Here is a 14894-nt window from a genome sequence, read left to right as displayed (position 1 = left end):
TGTTTCCCACAAAGAGACATTTCCCTCCAAACATGAATTTACACAGAGACAGAAACAGAATTTAAATTAGTGTAAAAAATACCTTTTTGATTCTGACCGAATGTCTGATGTTTCTGCCTCAGAACCATTTTAACAACAGAGAAATAATATTCATGTTTTCACCTTGAACAGGTCTGAACCTGAACTTCTCACTTCAGGGAATTAAAATATTCACATTCAAACTCAGCAGTTTTATACATTCGAAACACAGAGACATGTTGACAGAATAGAACCTGTGTCTACTGTAAAAAATATTTTATTGTCTAAACTGTCTAATAAAAAAAGAAAAACAGCAGTTTGTTGTTTTATTGCCTTTATTTCCTCAGCAGACGCAGCAGCGTGTTCGCTCACATTTACAGTGTGTGAAAACAAAACAGCTGATCGAGGATCAACTGAGAAGAAGAGAAGCTGCAGCTTTAAAATCAGTGATCAACGTAAACAAAGAAAAATACTCTATGAGAGCAAAACAACGACCCTGCATTTACTGAGCAAACAAACAAACAAACAAACAACTGAGAGCTAAAAGAGCAGGATTTATCAGAGCTGAATCATCATCATCATCACAGTCAAAAAAACATTCATCTTCACATTGTGGGATCAATATATGAATTATCAGAAAACCTGATTATCTATTAAATAAAAACTGTAAAAATTCAACATATTCACATTCTGCAGTTCCCACTGGATCCACAGGGGGGTGTCGTCATGACAACCACACATGAAGATATTTATGAATTCTCCTTAAATAAAGAATTAATAAATTATCAAAAATGACAGTCATGCAAAATGCTGCTCTGGCTTGTTAGAGGTTATTGATAATTACTGATATATTGATATATTGGTCCCATCATTACATTCACAGCAGGTTTTACACAAAGTGATCAGTGACTGTTTCTGTTCATGAAATACAAAAGATTCAATGATCACACTCCCTGATTTTTAAACAACTAAATTATTCACAAAACAACGTCATTAAACATGTTTACACATCAATATTAAATGTTACTATATTAAAGAAAACTAAATTAAAATTAAAAGTGACCTGAAAAAAGATTCTGTGCAGAACGAGTCACATGACAGCAAAACATGTGGAAACATGGACGCTGTAAAACAAGTTTTTATAAAATCTTTTCATACGACATATGGTTCAGATTATCATGAGAAGTCGCTTCAACATATAGAAGAAAGAAAATATCAGTTTATCACATTTTATAACAACAAGGAAAAAATCACAACAAAATCTTCAAAATGATTCAGTGACAATGAAACTTTGAGAAACTTGGTTCCAGCTTTATAAAATTCAGCTGATTCCTTTAGGTGTAAATGTGTGAATATCTCAGTCCTGTGATGGACTGGTGACCTGTCCAGGTGAACCCCGCCCTCGCCCAATGTCAGCTGGGATTGGCTCCAGCCCCCCCGACCCTATATGGATAAGCTGTGTGGATAATAGATGGTAGATAATAGATAATGGATCTGTTGATGATGATAAACTGAGTTTCTTTGGGCTTTAGATGAAACATCACCTTGGACTTTGTGAAACTATGATTTTTTTTAAATGTTAGACTCTAAATGTGAATTAATTAATTATAAATGAGTGAGGAAATAATGGACAACTAATAAAAAAGGTAATAATACTTTGCCTGAGGTTTTCTGTGTGATAATCACTTAAATAAAACACAGCTGTATGTAGAAATAAACTGTTTACACATGAGCACCCCCCCCCCCCCCCCCAGGTTTAGGGATCTTCAGCTTTTTAACAAATACATTGGATGCAGACGTCAGGCCTGATGCTCCATGTGTTTCAGGTGGTTCAGTTTCATCTCTGTGTGTCCACTACAGAGACAGGTCAGGCAGGTGTTTAGCCTAGCTTAGCACAGACACTGGAGGTGGGGGGAAACTGTTAGCGTAGCTTCATCACAAGCTGAAAAAAGAAGAAATAATCTGATGAAAATGAAGCAGGTTTTAAGTTAGCTGATAAACAATAACCACGGGGCTAAGCTAACAGCTCGCTAAGTTCTTCCTGTAGCGAGCTGCTAATGTGACGTATTTCTGTCTGACGGGAGAAAAATGGCGGATGACATCCAACAAAGGTCCCTGATCAAACAATGAACTGTGTGAAGTCTCACTAATAATAACTAATAATAACTAATAACAGAAGTTTTAAAACACTGATTCTGAGCTCGCTTTAAGAGATGGATACAAACTGAGGGTTAGCATAAAATAAAGTGCTATCAAACACTTCTGAGCTGTTTCACTTTCGATGCTGCTTCCAGTCTTTGTGCTAAGCTAGGCTAAATCCACAAAGACTCTCTGACTCTGTGAGTGGAAAATACTCCATCTGATCTGAGGACAGGTGAGCAGTTACCTGGATAATCAATAGACTGGACAACTGGTTAAAATCTTAAAACCAGATGGTTACCATGGTAACTTTGGATGCTAACAGATGAGAGCCATAAACCAGTTGTAGACGCACAGAGATGAAACTGAAACATCTGAAGATCCCGGATCACGAGGTTTCAGAGGATTTCTTTCTTTTTTTTTTAGGATTCTGACTTTAATCTCACAAGTCTGAATTTCTAAAATAAAAATTTTAGGGGTCTTTTTTTTTTTTTTTTTTTTTTTTTGGTTTCTGACTTTTTTCCCAGAATTCTAAAAAAAAAAAAAAAAAAGTGACCCCCCTCTACAAACTCCTGGCGGCTGAACCAGGAGCATGTGAGAGAAGCACTGTTACTCCACCTTCACCTCCGTACCGTCCGCACCGACCAGAGGATTCACTTTGAGCTCAGTCTTCCGTTGGCGCCACAGGTGCAGTCCTCCGAGGACCAGGACGCAGATGCAGAGGCCCAGCAGGAGGGAGACGACCACCAGCTCGCTGTAGTAACTCTTCTCTCGAGGAGGGACGGCGCCCGGCTCCTTCCAGGAGTGCGAGTCTTTTCTGGAGGTCACGGTCCAATGATCTTCAGTGTGGTTTTTCAAATCGGAGTCTTTGACGTTGAAGGTGGTCTCGTCTTTTAAACTGGTCGTGAACGTGTCCTCTCTGTCCTCTGGGTCTCCTGAAGGTTCTGGGACCCAGGGGGCCTCAGTGGCAATGTCCTCGAAAGACTCGTCTTTAGTGTCGGGCACGTGGCCGTCGACAGTTGGGGAGGGGCTCATGGAGCGGGGCGGAGCCGCCTGTCTGACAGTGTAGCCTGAGACTACTTCCTTGTACCCGCCCTCCTCCGCCTCACAGCGGTAGGTACCGAAGGTGGCGGCGGCGGCGAGGAACCTGAGGCTGCCGTCAGCTGATTGGATGAAGAGTTTCTCTGGCAGGTGTTCGAACTGAGGGGAGGTCCAGGTGAGAGCGGCCATGTTGGAAGGTTTCAGACATGGAAGTCTCACAACTTCATTCAGCTGAACGCTGACCTCTGCAGGACAGACATCAGTGTTAGACTGAGTCAGCTGGTCAGACATGAAGCTACAAACATGTTCATGAGACAGAGAGAGAGACAGGGACAGAGAGAGAGACAGGGACAGAGAGAGAGACAGGGACAGAGAGAGAGAGAGAGAGAGAGAGAGACAGGGACAGAGAGAGAGAGAGAGAGAGAGAGACAGAGAGACAGAGAGACAGAGAGACAGAGAGAGAGACAGAGAGAGAGAGACAGAGAGAGAGACAGAGAGACAGAGACAGATGGATGATGAAGAAGGTGAAGAAGAAGATGGAGGATGGTTTATAAAGTGAAGACATTTCTGTGTGTCAGCTGATTGATCATCGTCACTGAGGACGCGGTTACCTGTGTCCTGATTGGCTCTGCTCTGCTGCTGACACCCCTCCCCCACGCCGCCGCTCTCCAGGTCCTGAACCCTGAGGAGTGACATCACCCGTCAGTCACTGCTCAGGGCCGACTGACTGACAGCAGCTGATTCATTCACTAAATGCATCTAAATTCACTTCATTTAATGAAATAATCAAAAATAACGATAAAATAAATAATAATGACACAGAGTGAAATAATAAGAAGAATGAGTTTAAACCTGAGGCTGAAACTACTCAGGACCAACGTGTTAATGTTCTCATGTTCCACCTACATGGTCTCAGAACCGCGGCCCAGACCGGTGCAGACGCTCCTGGTCGGACTCCAGCCACACTGAGGGTCTCTGGCCAGAACACATTGGCTGCAGGTTCTGTAGGTGGAGCAGTTGGACACGGGGACGGCGGTCACACCCTCAGACGTCCCCACATAAAGGACTCCCTGCGGGACCAGAGAGCAGAGGTCTTAACTCTCCCACAGTCGCAGACAGAGACGAGGAGTTTCAATAAAAACTGAGGAAAGACGTGAAACCTCAGAGACGCTGGAAGGTCAGAGAGAAACATGTGGCTTTTACTTCAGGATGGAAAACGGAGGGAAACTTTTGCGGCAGCTGCTGAAAAGCCTTTTATAATTTATAAGACTTCCTGTTAATGTCACTGAGATATGTTACAACAAGATATAATAACAGATTCTAACAACGTCTGAAGCAGATTTCTACTCTGTGTTCTCTCAGAGATATTAACAGGAACACCCGTCCTCCTCACAGGGTCGTCCTGTCTCGTGTCCAGCTGATGGACAGACGGATGGACAGCCTGTGATTGACAGCTGTCGTGTTGTGACTGCAGCTGCTGCGGCGACGGGACTGTGAGGATCAGGTGTTACTACAGGGTGATTGTGGGTAACAACTGAACCACAGCGTCACAACCAGCGACTGAAAACCACCAGAAACTTTTCTTAAAAACCAAAGAGCTCCATGTTCAAACTGCCTTTATATTTTCATTTTTATGTTTTTAATTCCTTCATTATGAACCTGTTTACTTCCTGTTAACAGCTGTTTGTTGTTGTGATGATTCATTTCTCTGTGGATCAATAAAGTTTGATTTTAACAGTTTATTTTAAAATGTTTCTTTTCCTTTTTATTTATTAAACTGTTTATATGAAATAAAGTTTATTCTTGTTCAGTCTCGTGATTATTCTCTCTCAGTGTTTCATGTTTACTGTCATTAAACTTTAATCAAGAAGTCAGTAACAGATTCAACGATGATCAGCTGTTTATCAGTTCAGGTTCCTGTTGATCAATAAATTAGTAAATAAATCAGTCCTGATCCATCACCTCACAGATGTAGCTGTGCTCATGTGACTCTCAGTGTCAGTTCAGGTGTGTTCAGGTGTCTCAGGTGTCTCAGGTGTGTTCAGGTGTGTTCAGGTGTGTTCAGATGTCTCAGGTGTGTTCAGGTGTCTCAGGTGTGTTCAGATGTCTCAGGTGTGTTCAGGTGTCTCAGGTGTCTCGGGTGTGTTCAGGTGTGTTCAGTTGTGTTCAGATGTCTCAGGTGTGTTCAGGTGTCTCAGGTGTGTTCAGGTGTCTCAGGTGTGTTCAGGTGTGTTCAGATGTCTCAGGTGTGTTCAGGTGTCTCAGGTGTGTTCAGATGTGTTCAAGTGTCTCAGGTTTGTTCAGGTGTGTTCAGGTGTGTTCAGGTGTCTCAGGTTTGTTCAGGTGTGTTCAGGTTTGTTCAGGTGTCTCAGGTGTGTTCAGGTGTGCTCATGTGTCTCAGGTTTGTTCAGGTGTGTTCAAGTGTCTTAGGTGTCTCAGGTGTCTCAGGTGTGTTCAGGTGTCTCAGGTTTACCTTGGTGGAGGACAGAGCGAGGCTTTTGACCAGCTGAGGTTGTGTGAAGACCTGAATCTCCTCGATGACCCGAGCACCCCGGTCAAACAGAACCACTTTGTGCAGGAAGCCAGACTCTGGACGCGAGAGAGACGGAGGACAGGTAACCATCAGACACCTGTCACCTCATCATCGGTGTCATCAGCTGTTTAATGTGAGGCGTCTCACCTGTGAGCAGGTAGAGGATGGTGTACTTTTTGCCGTCGGCTGCCGTCGTCCTCATGGCGGCCACTCTGCTGTACTGCTGCTCAGAGGAAACCAGGACCGGCCCGTCTGACACCGGTCTGACACTAGAACCGGTCAGGAAACTCTTCTTCACCTCCGCCAGCTCAGAATCTGATGCGTTGTCCAGTCCACACTGTCAGAGGAACAGGAAGTCATCAGTCCAAGTCATCCACCAGAACCAGAACCAGGTCTGAGCTACAGCAGAACCAGAACCAGGCCTGAGGTCTTTAAAAGAAGATCATTTTGTTTTAAAATATTTAAAAACATTATTCATATTTTTTTTATTTATAATAAAATCTTTTTACCAAAATGGTAAAAACAATTTGTTGACCCAGGTCCAACCTCTCCGTGGCCCAGCAGTGACCCAGCAGTGACCCAGCAGTGACCCAGCAGTGGCCCAGCAGTGACCCAACAGTGGCCCAGCAGTGACCCAGCAGTGACCCAGCAGTGACCCAGCAGTGACCCAGCAGTGGCCCAGCAGTGACCCAGCAGTGACCCAGCAGTGGCCCAGCAGTGACCCAACAGTGACCCAGCAGTGACCCAGCAGTGGCCCAGCAGTGACCCAACAGTGGCCCAGCAGTGACCCAGCAGTGACCCAGCAGTGGCCCAGCAGTGACCCAGCAGTGACCCAGCAGTGGCCCAGCAGTGACCCAGCAGTGACCCAGCAGTGACCCAGCAGTGACCCCGGGCCACAGGGTTGGAGCCATTGGTTAAGATATTAAAGTACCTCAAGCAGGTTGTGACCACCAGGGGGCAGCAACACTGAAAAATCTCTCCCAGCATGCATCAGTTTTTCAAAGACACAGTCCGACACTCACCTGCTGCTGATCAGATATTTTATTTCTATATTTTCATCTTTTCCTGTTTGTATTTGTCTTTAACCTCTGACCTTTAACCTCTGTCCACACAGCTGCTTGAAACCTGACTTAACAGCACTGGTGCATCATGGGTGATATACCTTTCCCAGGTATGAGTGTTTTTCCAGCAGCGGACTCCACCGGTGCGTCTGCATGTCGAAGGTCCTGTAGCCTCCGGTGAACGCCGTCCTGACGTCCTGCAGCCTGAAGACACAGACCGCCGACTCTGGACCGGAGGACCTGACAGAGACCAGAGGACACAGAGACGTCACAGGAAGACACAAGACGTGTCGTGGTGGAAGTTCAGACATTTTCTTAGAATGAGAACAGGACGTCCTGTTGCTGAGGCGACCATTTTAAAACGCCTCAGGTGACAGAAGCTGATTGGCCAAACCCCTCAGACCTCCGTCAGCTACACCTGATGGAGGTGTGTCTTTCTGGTTTCCTACCACTGAGAGGTGAAGACGCCGTAGAACAGGGTGTCGGAGGCATCGCCGCCCTCTGCTGGCTGCAGGGTGAACACGTCCTGGAGGACGTTGAAGGGCAGCTGTCTGTGGGACTGACAGAGCAGAGGGGCTTTGGCGAAGGACGTCCACTTCCTCTGCAGCGTCCTCTGTCCCCCGACGTCGTCCTGAAACCATCAGAGACCAGGTGAGCTCAGACTGAACAGGTTCAGCACACCGGGCCTGACTGTGCAGAACCAGGGTCAGAGAGGAGGGGCTACAGTGTCAGGTGGTCATGTGGTCATGTGGTCATGTGATCATGTGGTCATGTGATCAGTCTCATCCGTGACATGAGAGTTTAAAGTCACAGACGATCATGATCACAGAGCTGTGTGTTGTGTTACCTGTGCAGGTGAGTCAGGAAACTAGAACCAGGCCTGAGTTTTAATGTTCACTGTAAAGAAACTTTTCTGTTTCTTTTAAATCATTTATTGTATTTGAATTCAAATATTCTGATCACTGATCAGCTCTATTGATTTCATTGTATATTTTGTACAATGAACCATCAGTCTCTCTCTCTCTCTCACCTTGCAGACTTGGGCGACCCGGGAGATCTGCAGCTCGTCCACGAAGCTGAACTCTTTCCCAACCTCGCTGAAGAAGAAGTAGAGTTTCCTCTCGGCCGGGTCCCACGACGAGCTCACAAACGTTGGCTCTGAAATACAGGAAGTGATGAGAGGAGGGAAACTCAGGGTGCCATGCCGTGAACGGGTTAACGTGGGGAAAAAAGATGTGAGAGTTCAGACGTGAGGAAACAGGAATTGTTTCTAGGACACGTCCGTGTTTCTGTCACCGACTCAATGCTTGTAGAGTCGGGACCTGGCACTCCGAGTCTCCTCGCACTTTGTAGCTGCAGAACTGACACATGAGGAAACACTGCGGCTTTTAGCACGAATTTAGAGACAAAGAGGAAGTGAAGGATGAGGAAGTGGAGTCAGTCTGAACCTCAGTCAGTTTGTGAAGTGGCTTTGAAATATCAGCAATTACTTGTTTTTAACAACAACATGAAGATGTCTCTGTGTCTCTGCAGGACTGTTCTCAGTCCCCGTCTCTTTTCTCTGTCCTTCCATTCGCCTTTATTTTATTTATTGTAAAACACTTTCAGCTGCTGCTCTTGTATTAAACTGATCTATAAATAAACTTTATTATTATTATTGTTACTGAACCTCAAGTCCGAGTCTAAAGACGAGCTGGACCCCACAGAGACGCTCCACCTTAAAGACACAGTTTTAATATCTGTCAATATCTGATGTCACATGTCACATGACCTGTTAGAAAAACTAACAACAAAGAGTCAGAGCTCCAGTCTGAGAATCCAGACTTGAGTCCTGGACTACAACATGTCCACAGGAGAGCGAGCTCCTCAGAGCCAATCAAATATGTTTTCACGTGATTTAAAGGAGGTGCAGGACCGGGTCCTAAGTGGATCAGGACTGATGTGGCTTCACTCACCCTCCAGTAAATTGACGGACGAGTCCTGGCTGACGTCCCCTCGCTTCTGTTTGGTGAAGTGTCTCGAGATCTGAGGTTTGACTCCTCTGAAGTCGCTGGTCGTGGCGGTGAACAGCTCGCCGTCTGCACACGCACATGCACACGGTTCAGACACGTGGGAAGATTCAGCTCTGACTTTCACACTCAGTGATCGCTTTATTAGGAACACCTGACTGACACTATCCAGAGTCTCAGAGGAAAGTTTCAACATCTGGAGGATCCATGAAGATCTGAGGACGTACCCAGAGGTGTTCCTAATAAAGTGATCATTCATATACTAACTCATGCACATGTTAAAATCTGAATTCACATATTTAATCTGATTTCAACAGAGACGTAGTGTCTCAGCGACTGACCAATGGTGATGGCCGTGTTCCTCTGGAACGGGCTGAAGGGACAGCGACCTTTAGCGTCGCCATGTTGGACCAGGGTGAAGCTCTCAGTGTCCTGAGGAGACGCACAGAGGACAAACTGTGAGGCTGAGTCTCTGAGCTGCTCATCAGCTGATGGACAAAACTAGAGGACAATTATCTGAGGACGTACGATGAAGCTGTCGTGAGGGCTGAAGGCGAAGCTGCCACAGGTGTAGAGGTGGGTGGAGTTTATCTGCTCCAACACATGGACAAAGTTTGGACAGTCGACCTGCAGAGAGAGAGAGGGGCTCATCACAGACTTAGCATGAATGATGTGGTGCGTTCAGGTTCCTTTGAACAGTCAGGATGTGAAACACTCTGTGAACAACACGTGAACATCGTTACAACTCAAGCTGCTCTAACTATATGTCCTGCTCGCCTCCTCCAGAAGATGAAGTCCTCATAGCAGCTGGATAGAACATGGAGCCTCATCAGCTGTGGAGAGATCAGCTGACCGATCAGCTGACATGAACATCCTGTAGGTACTCCAACCCTGTCTCAATAGCAACAACTCAGTAGCAACATTTAGCTCAGCATAGCATACATGAATGGATGAGGATGAAGGTTTGTTACCGTCGGGTTCTTCCCTTTAAGTTTACAGTCGTGGATCTGAGACAGAGACGGACTCCAGTCCAGCTAGAGAGAGAGAGAGAGAGAGAGAGAGAGGAGAGAGAGAGAGAGAGAGAGAGAGAGAAAGAAAGAGAGAGAGGGAGAGGGGGGGAGAGAGGGAGAGGGAGGGAGAGAGAGACAGAGAGAGAGAGAGACAGAGGGAGAGGGAGAGAGAGAGACAGAGGGAGAGGGAGAGAGAGACAGAGAGAAAGAGAGAGAGAGACAGAGGGCGACAGGGAGGGAGAGACATTAACAGTATTTATATCTTAGAAAACTGAGTTGGATTTTTGATCCTAAAGTTTTTCTCATGATGTAAAGTGACAGATGTTTGTGGCTCCGCCCACAGACTGTGGCCCCGCCCAATGTGTCCTCCATGTTTGAGTTAAACCTGACTCTAACTCACCTTATTCTTCAGGCTGATGACATCACTCTGACTGACGTCCAATGAGAGGACGGCATCTCGCGCCCCCACATACAAGGTGGAGGAGTCGTTGCTTAGCAACAGTGTGGTGGTGTTGTGGACGTCAGGGAGGCTGAAGTGGACCAGAGGTCTGTCTGCAGAGCCTGGACACAGACACAGATACAGGTTTACAGCAGCGCCGTGAAGGTCCTGGTCCTGTATCTGGACCTGGTCCTGGACCTGGACCTGAATCCACCAGAACAGCACAGCAGTACACTACATTCTCTCAGCCATTGAACCACCGTATCACTGTCTGACTCAAACAGCGGCGTAGTGATATGTTAGTTGAAAAAAGTAGTTCCAATGTAAAAGTCTGTTTGATAAAGTGGTGAAAATATTCAAAATAAAGTGACACTTCAACTGATATTAGTTCAATTCAATTCATTCACATTAGTTGATATTAGTTAAGCTCCACCCACAGCAGCTCGTCACTCTGCTGCAGGTGAAGCACTGACGTCACGTCACCTGAACTACACCTGTAATCTTAAATGTGAGAGTAAACAGAAGAATAAACAGGAAACACTACAGTAAAGTAACTGAGTAAATGTACTTAGTTACTTTCCACTTCATCGTGTGAATGTAACGCCTCAAGTGAGTCCAGCTGCAGTCTCAGTGGTCTCAGGAGACCACAGCCTTCCCATCATGCACCTGTCCTCAGCACGTGTGGAAACAGAAGGTCATTTATATAATTTGGTTTTCTCACATGAACCTTTGATCTTTTATTTTGAGAACGGAGCTGCGAACCAGAGCGAGGCTGAAGCCCGAGACCAGCCGAGACAGTGAATAACAGCAGCTCTGCATCAGCTGACCGGAGCGCAGACGACTTCCTGTTTCTGGGGCTGAGGCCTGTGTGGTTCAGGTTCAGGAAGTGGTTAGAGAAACTGTTTTCATCTGATCAGAACGAGTTTAAATAAGAACCTGAGCAGCTCGACGGACTCTCTTTCACACGGGTTACATGTAAAGAAGAGCTGATTGTGGCGGGAGTCAGGACGGACTGATCAGAGATAATCACTAATCAATATAAGCAATAGAAACACAGAGAAGATGAACAGGATCAATCACAGATCAAACCAGGTTGGTGGTTGACCCCAGTGACATTTACAGACTGTGTGAAGCAGGTGGGCGCCGACTGAAGACCGTCACTCTGACATGTTCTCATAGAGTCAAAGGGTCTTCTGGTACACACCTGGACCACACCTGGACCACACCTGGACCCACCATCCAAACCTTGCAGGATTTGGTTTCTCTGAGTGTTTTTACCTGAAATCTGCTTTATTTTTATTGGATCACTCAGAAAACAGTCAGCCAATCAGAAGAGAGGCTCAGAGCCTCCTCTTTTCTGATTGGCTCACTGACCTGTTGTTACTAGAGCTGCAGAGAGAAGCCTGAGAGAGGAGACGTAAAACTACACTGAGATGGTTTTTATATCTTCTGATGGATCAACACTTCAAATAAAACACAGAAGAAGAAACATGGAGCTTTAAACTCTCACCATCACATATCACATTATTACCACACATATTGTACATATGTTAGTAAATAACTTGCTGACAGTTGCAAATATAATTGGATCTCTTCCTTCACTGATGTATATGTAGGTTATTGTGTCATGTTTAGTATTTAGCACATTCACTCCCCTGTGCCATGAATGAACGTCTGTTGCCGTGGTATCGCTCACTGTCAATCAATGTCTTCACTGATCTCAACAGTCACTGTACCATGTGACCACACTGACGGTGTTTACTGGAAGTGATCTGTGTGGTGGCAGATCGCATGTGAAACTTCCTGTGGGGGGGGGGGGGGGGGGGGGTTCTGCTGTTATTTTATTATATCATGATAGAGGGGGATTAACATGGTGTTAATGGGTCTGTGTCTCGGGGGGGGGGGGGGGGGGGGCTCTGTGTCTCGAGGACTGAAATGTTGAAGTGAGATTAATATGAAAGAAACCACAGGTAGAAAGAGTCGAGTCGTTAAAACTAAACTGAGCAGAGATCAGAATACATATTTGGTTCTATTGATGATTGTTTAGTTGAGGAAATTCATTTTTAGTGTTTTATACATCAGGGGAATTTAATTGTATGATTGAATGTAATAATGATGATGATGATATTAAGTTTAAATTCATCATCTCGTTCTTCATGACGACTCCTGACTGAAAGAGAACGAATCTATATTTATGGATCTGAGCTTCAGTCCATCAAGCAGAAAACAGCTGCTCTGATGTTTCTACATTTATGTGGCTCTGCTGTGGTTTTAAATACTGCTGCAGCAAGGCATTGTGGGACGGCATTTCTCCTTTCCTTTGGTAAAGGAAACTCAATTGTTTCCTAAAGGAGATGAGAGAGGAAGCAGTGAAGCTCCTTTCCTCATGAAGCTGCTCAGAGACTGAAGATCATTTCTCTCAGTCTGAAGCTTCGGACTCTAATAAAGACGCCTTGTTGCGTTCTATCATGTTCATATATATTTACACACATGTACTTCTCACCTGTTTGTAGTGACATGTTTATTACATGTTTATTCACCTGTCTTTTAGCCGCTTGTTTCCTGAAACTTGTTCTGGAGTCACTGAGTTCACTCTCAGCAGGAAGCAGAGACAGACTCCAACATGTCACACCTGCCGCCATCAGCCGCAGGTGACTGTGACAGTGAACGCATCACAGTTTACTCCCGTCACCAGACTCCAATAAAAAATCTAGTGTTTTTTATTAATTGATTGTTTGTGAAATGACAACAAATGATCAATTCATCATGTCTTCAGATGAATTTGGTTTTAAATTTAAAGCATCAACTTATTTATTATTAATAAACAATGTAAAAGATGGAGTGCAGTTCACCTGTCTGTAAAACGTTTGTTAATGAGTCGACCACATGTGTTTTACAGCACACAGGAAGAATAAAGTCTTTACTCCTCAATCACGCTTTAAAAACAAGTTGTGACAAATAGATATTATTTATTATATATTAAATACATATTTATAAATATGTATTAAACGATGAAATAAGTGACACAACAAACGAGGCAATCTTATTTTCCAACATGGGAAAAAATGTTGAGCTGAAACGGTCGATTGATCAGTGAGTTGATGGACAGAAAATTAATCAGCAACTACTTTCATCATTGATTAATATTTTTGTCAAGCAAAAATATGTATATCACCGTTTTCTGACAGTTTATAGACAAATGATTAATCAATAATAAAATTAATAATCAGTTAAAGCTTTAAAGAAAATCTGACAAAAGAAAAAAGGTTTGGCTTCATCAGCTGTGATGAGTTTCCTGATATAAAATGTGATGTCATAATAAAAGTTGATTAATTATCTTATTCATGAAAATACTGAATAAAATTTCACATTTTAAAAAACTATAAATCGACAACAAAAAAAACCCTGTTATTTCCAATAAAGAAAAGTCACACACACACACACACACCTACACACACACACCTACACACACACACACACACACACACACACACACAACCAGAAACATGAACATGATTGATCATCGATCAGAAACCTGTTTTGGACTCACCGAGGAGGAAGGAGGTCCGAGGAGGAGGCAGAGAGCCGACGGAGCTGAGGAGGCCCAGGAGGAGGAGGAGGAGGACTGACGGAGGCATGATGGAGGAGCAGATGATGGAGGATTGATATTAAAATCTTTACTTTCTTCGTGTTGGATCTGAACGGAGCGACAGGCAACGCAGCATCGACTGAAACTGAACAGACACTGAAGAACACTCACCACAGCTTCCTTTTACTGTGGTCGGAGGTCAGGGGGGAGGGGAGGGGAGGGGAGGAGGGAGGGAGGGAGGGTGGAGGCCTGAAAGCTTCTCTGAGCACCATCTGATGTGTCATACTGTCCCTCAGAGCTCACTGAGGGGAAGGGCCGCCTCTGTGTGTAGACACGACACCCTGAACTACGCTTGAGTGTTTCTGTTCTATGTGTCACAGCTCTACGTCTGTCTGACAGCTGCAGCTACCTCACAGATCAATAACATAAAATCAGCTCAGGTTCAGTTTGATCAGAGGCACAGAGACAATAGACCAGAAGAAGAAGAAGAAGAAGAAGTCGTCATTCCTGGAGCTGAGTTTCTATCAGCGACAGTTTCTCTGAATCAGAGCAGAGTTCTGTTTGCAGTCGCTCTGATTCACTTCATCCTGTTTCACATCCTCCATCTCTGGTGTCACATTTCAGTTTGACTCTGACGACGCAGCGGCAGCTCAAACTCAGACAGGAAGTGGAGTCTGTTCCTCTGTATTAAAGAGGAACATTCAGGCTAATTACTGGTTTATTAATTAAAGTCTGATGCTGAACCAGCAGGTTGATGACAAGTGATGACATCATCACATCAGCTCCACCCACCTACAAGGAACAAGCGAGAGTGATCTGTCGGTTCCTCCGTAGACAACGTTCAGTTTAAAGGTTCCTTCAGTTCTGCAGGTAGATGAAATCAAGAGAAGCTCCGCCCCTCTCGGTTCTTCTGTCAGTGACAGTTAAAGAACAACAGTCAGGTTTCCATAGAAACACACAGGTTTTACTCACTGACCTCTTTTTAACGTTTATTAGGCGTAAGGAACATCAGTAAATTGTAGTGTCTACCAACTGCCTGCATCTGAGGCGTTTAG

At 44.8% G+C, this 14894-nt stretch overlaps 1 protein-coding gene across 2 annotated transcripts; it reads right to left on the bottom strand.

Annotated features, from left to right (window-relative positions):
• Positions 1 to 335: 335 nt before the first annotated feature.
• LOC130172731 (semaphorin-4B-like) lies at positions 336 to 14004 on the bottom strand. 2 transcript variants are annotated; one of them, XM_056381625.1, is made up of 15 exons: positions 13801 to 14004; positions 10212 to 10372; positions 9773 to 9835; positions 9330 to 9428; positions 9143 to 9233; positions 8748 to 8870; positions 7823 to 7950; positions 7242 to 7423; positions 6894 to 7032; positions 5879 to 6068; positions 5672 to 5787; positions 4105 to 4268; positions 3810 to 3880; positions 2776 to 3443; positions 336 to 1960 (listed from the first exon to the last, which is right to left on the bottom strand). In XM_056381625.1, the coding sequence occupies exons 1-15, from the start codon at positions 13886 to 13888 to the stop codon at positions 1940 to 1942; spliced, it is 2304 nt and encodes a 767-aa protein (XP_056237600.1). In that variant the 5' UTR covers positions 13889 to 14004; the 3' UTR covers positions 336 to 1939. The 2 variants fall into 2 exon arrangements, with proteins under 2 accessions (XP_056237600.1, XP_056237598.1); XM_056381623.1 differs by having other exon boundaries at positions 2790 to 3443.
• Between the last annotated feature and the right edge of the window lie 890 nt (positions 14005 to 14894).

The sequence above is a fragment of the Seriola aureovittata genome, chromosome 7 (assembly GCF_021018895.1).
Source record: "Seriola aureovittata isolate HTS-2021-v1 ecotype China chromosome 7, ASM2101889v1, whole genome shotgun sequence".
In the NCBI taxonomy this organism is placed as follows: Eukaryota; Metazoa; Chordata; class Actinopteri; order Carangiformes; family Carangidae; genus Seriola; species Seriola aureovittata.
Note: the sequence above shows the minus strand (reverse complement) of the source record. Positions and strands in the feature narration are given on the sequence as shown.

What these genes read in the sequence shown, in the direction of transcription:
- LOC130172731 (XM_056381623.1), bottom strand. Translation starts at nt 13,888, where the DNA reads ATGCCTCCGTCAGTCCTCCTCCTCCTCCTCCTGGGCCTCCTCAGCTCC. An exon ending in AACACTCATACCTGGGAAAG is followed by an intron (nt 6,069 to 6,893) that starts GTATATCACCCA and finishes TTCCTCTGACAG; the next exon opens with TGTGGACTGGACAACGCATC. An exon ending in TCCTCTGGTCGGTGCGGACG is followed by an intron (nt 1,961 to 2,789) that starts GTACGGAGGTGA and finishes TTCTTTTTTCAG; the next exon opens with CTTGTGATGAAGCTACGCTA.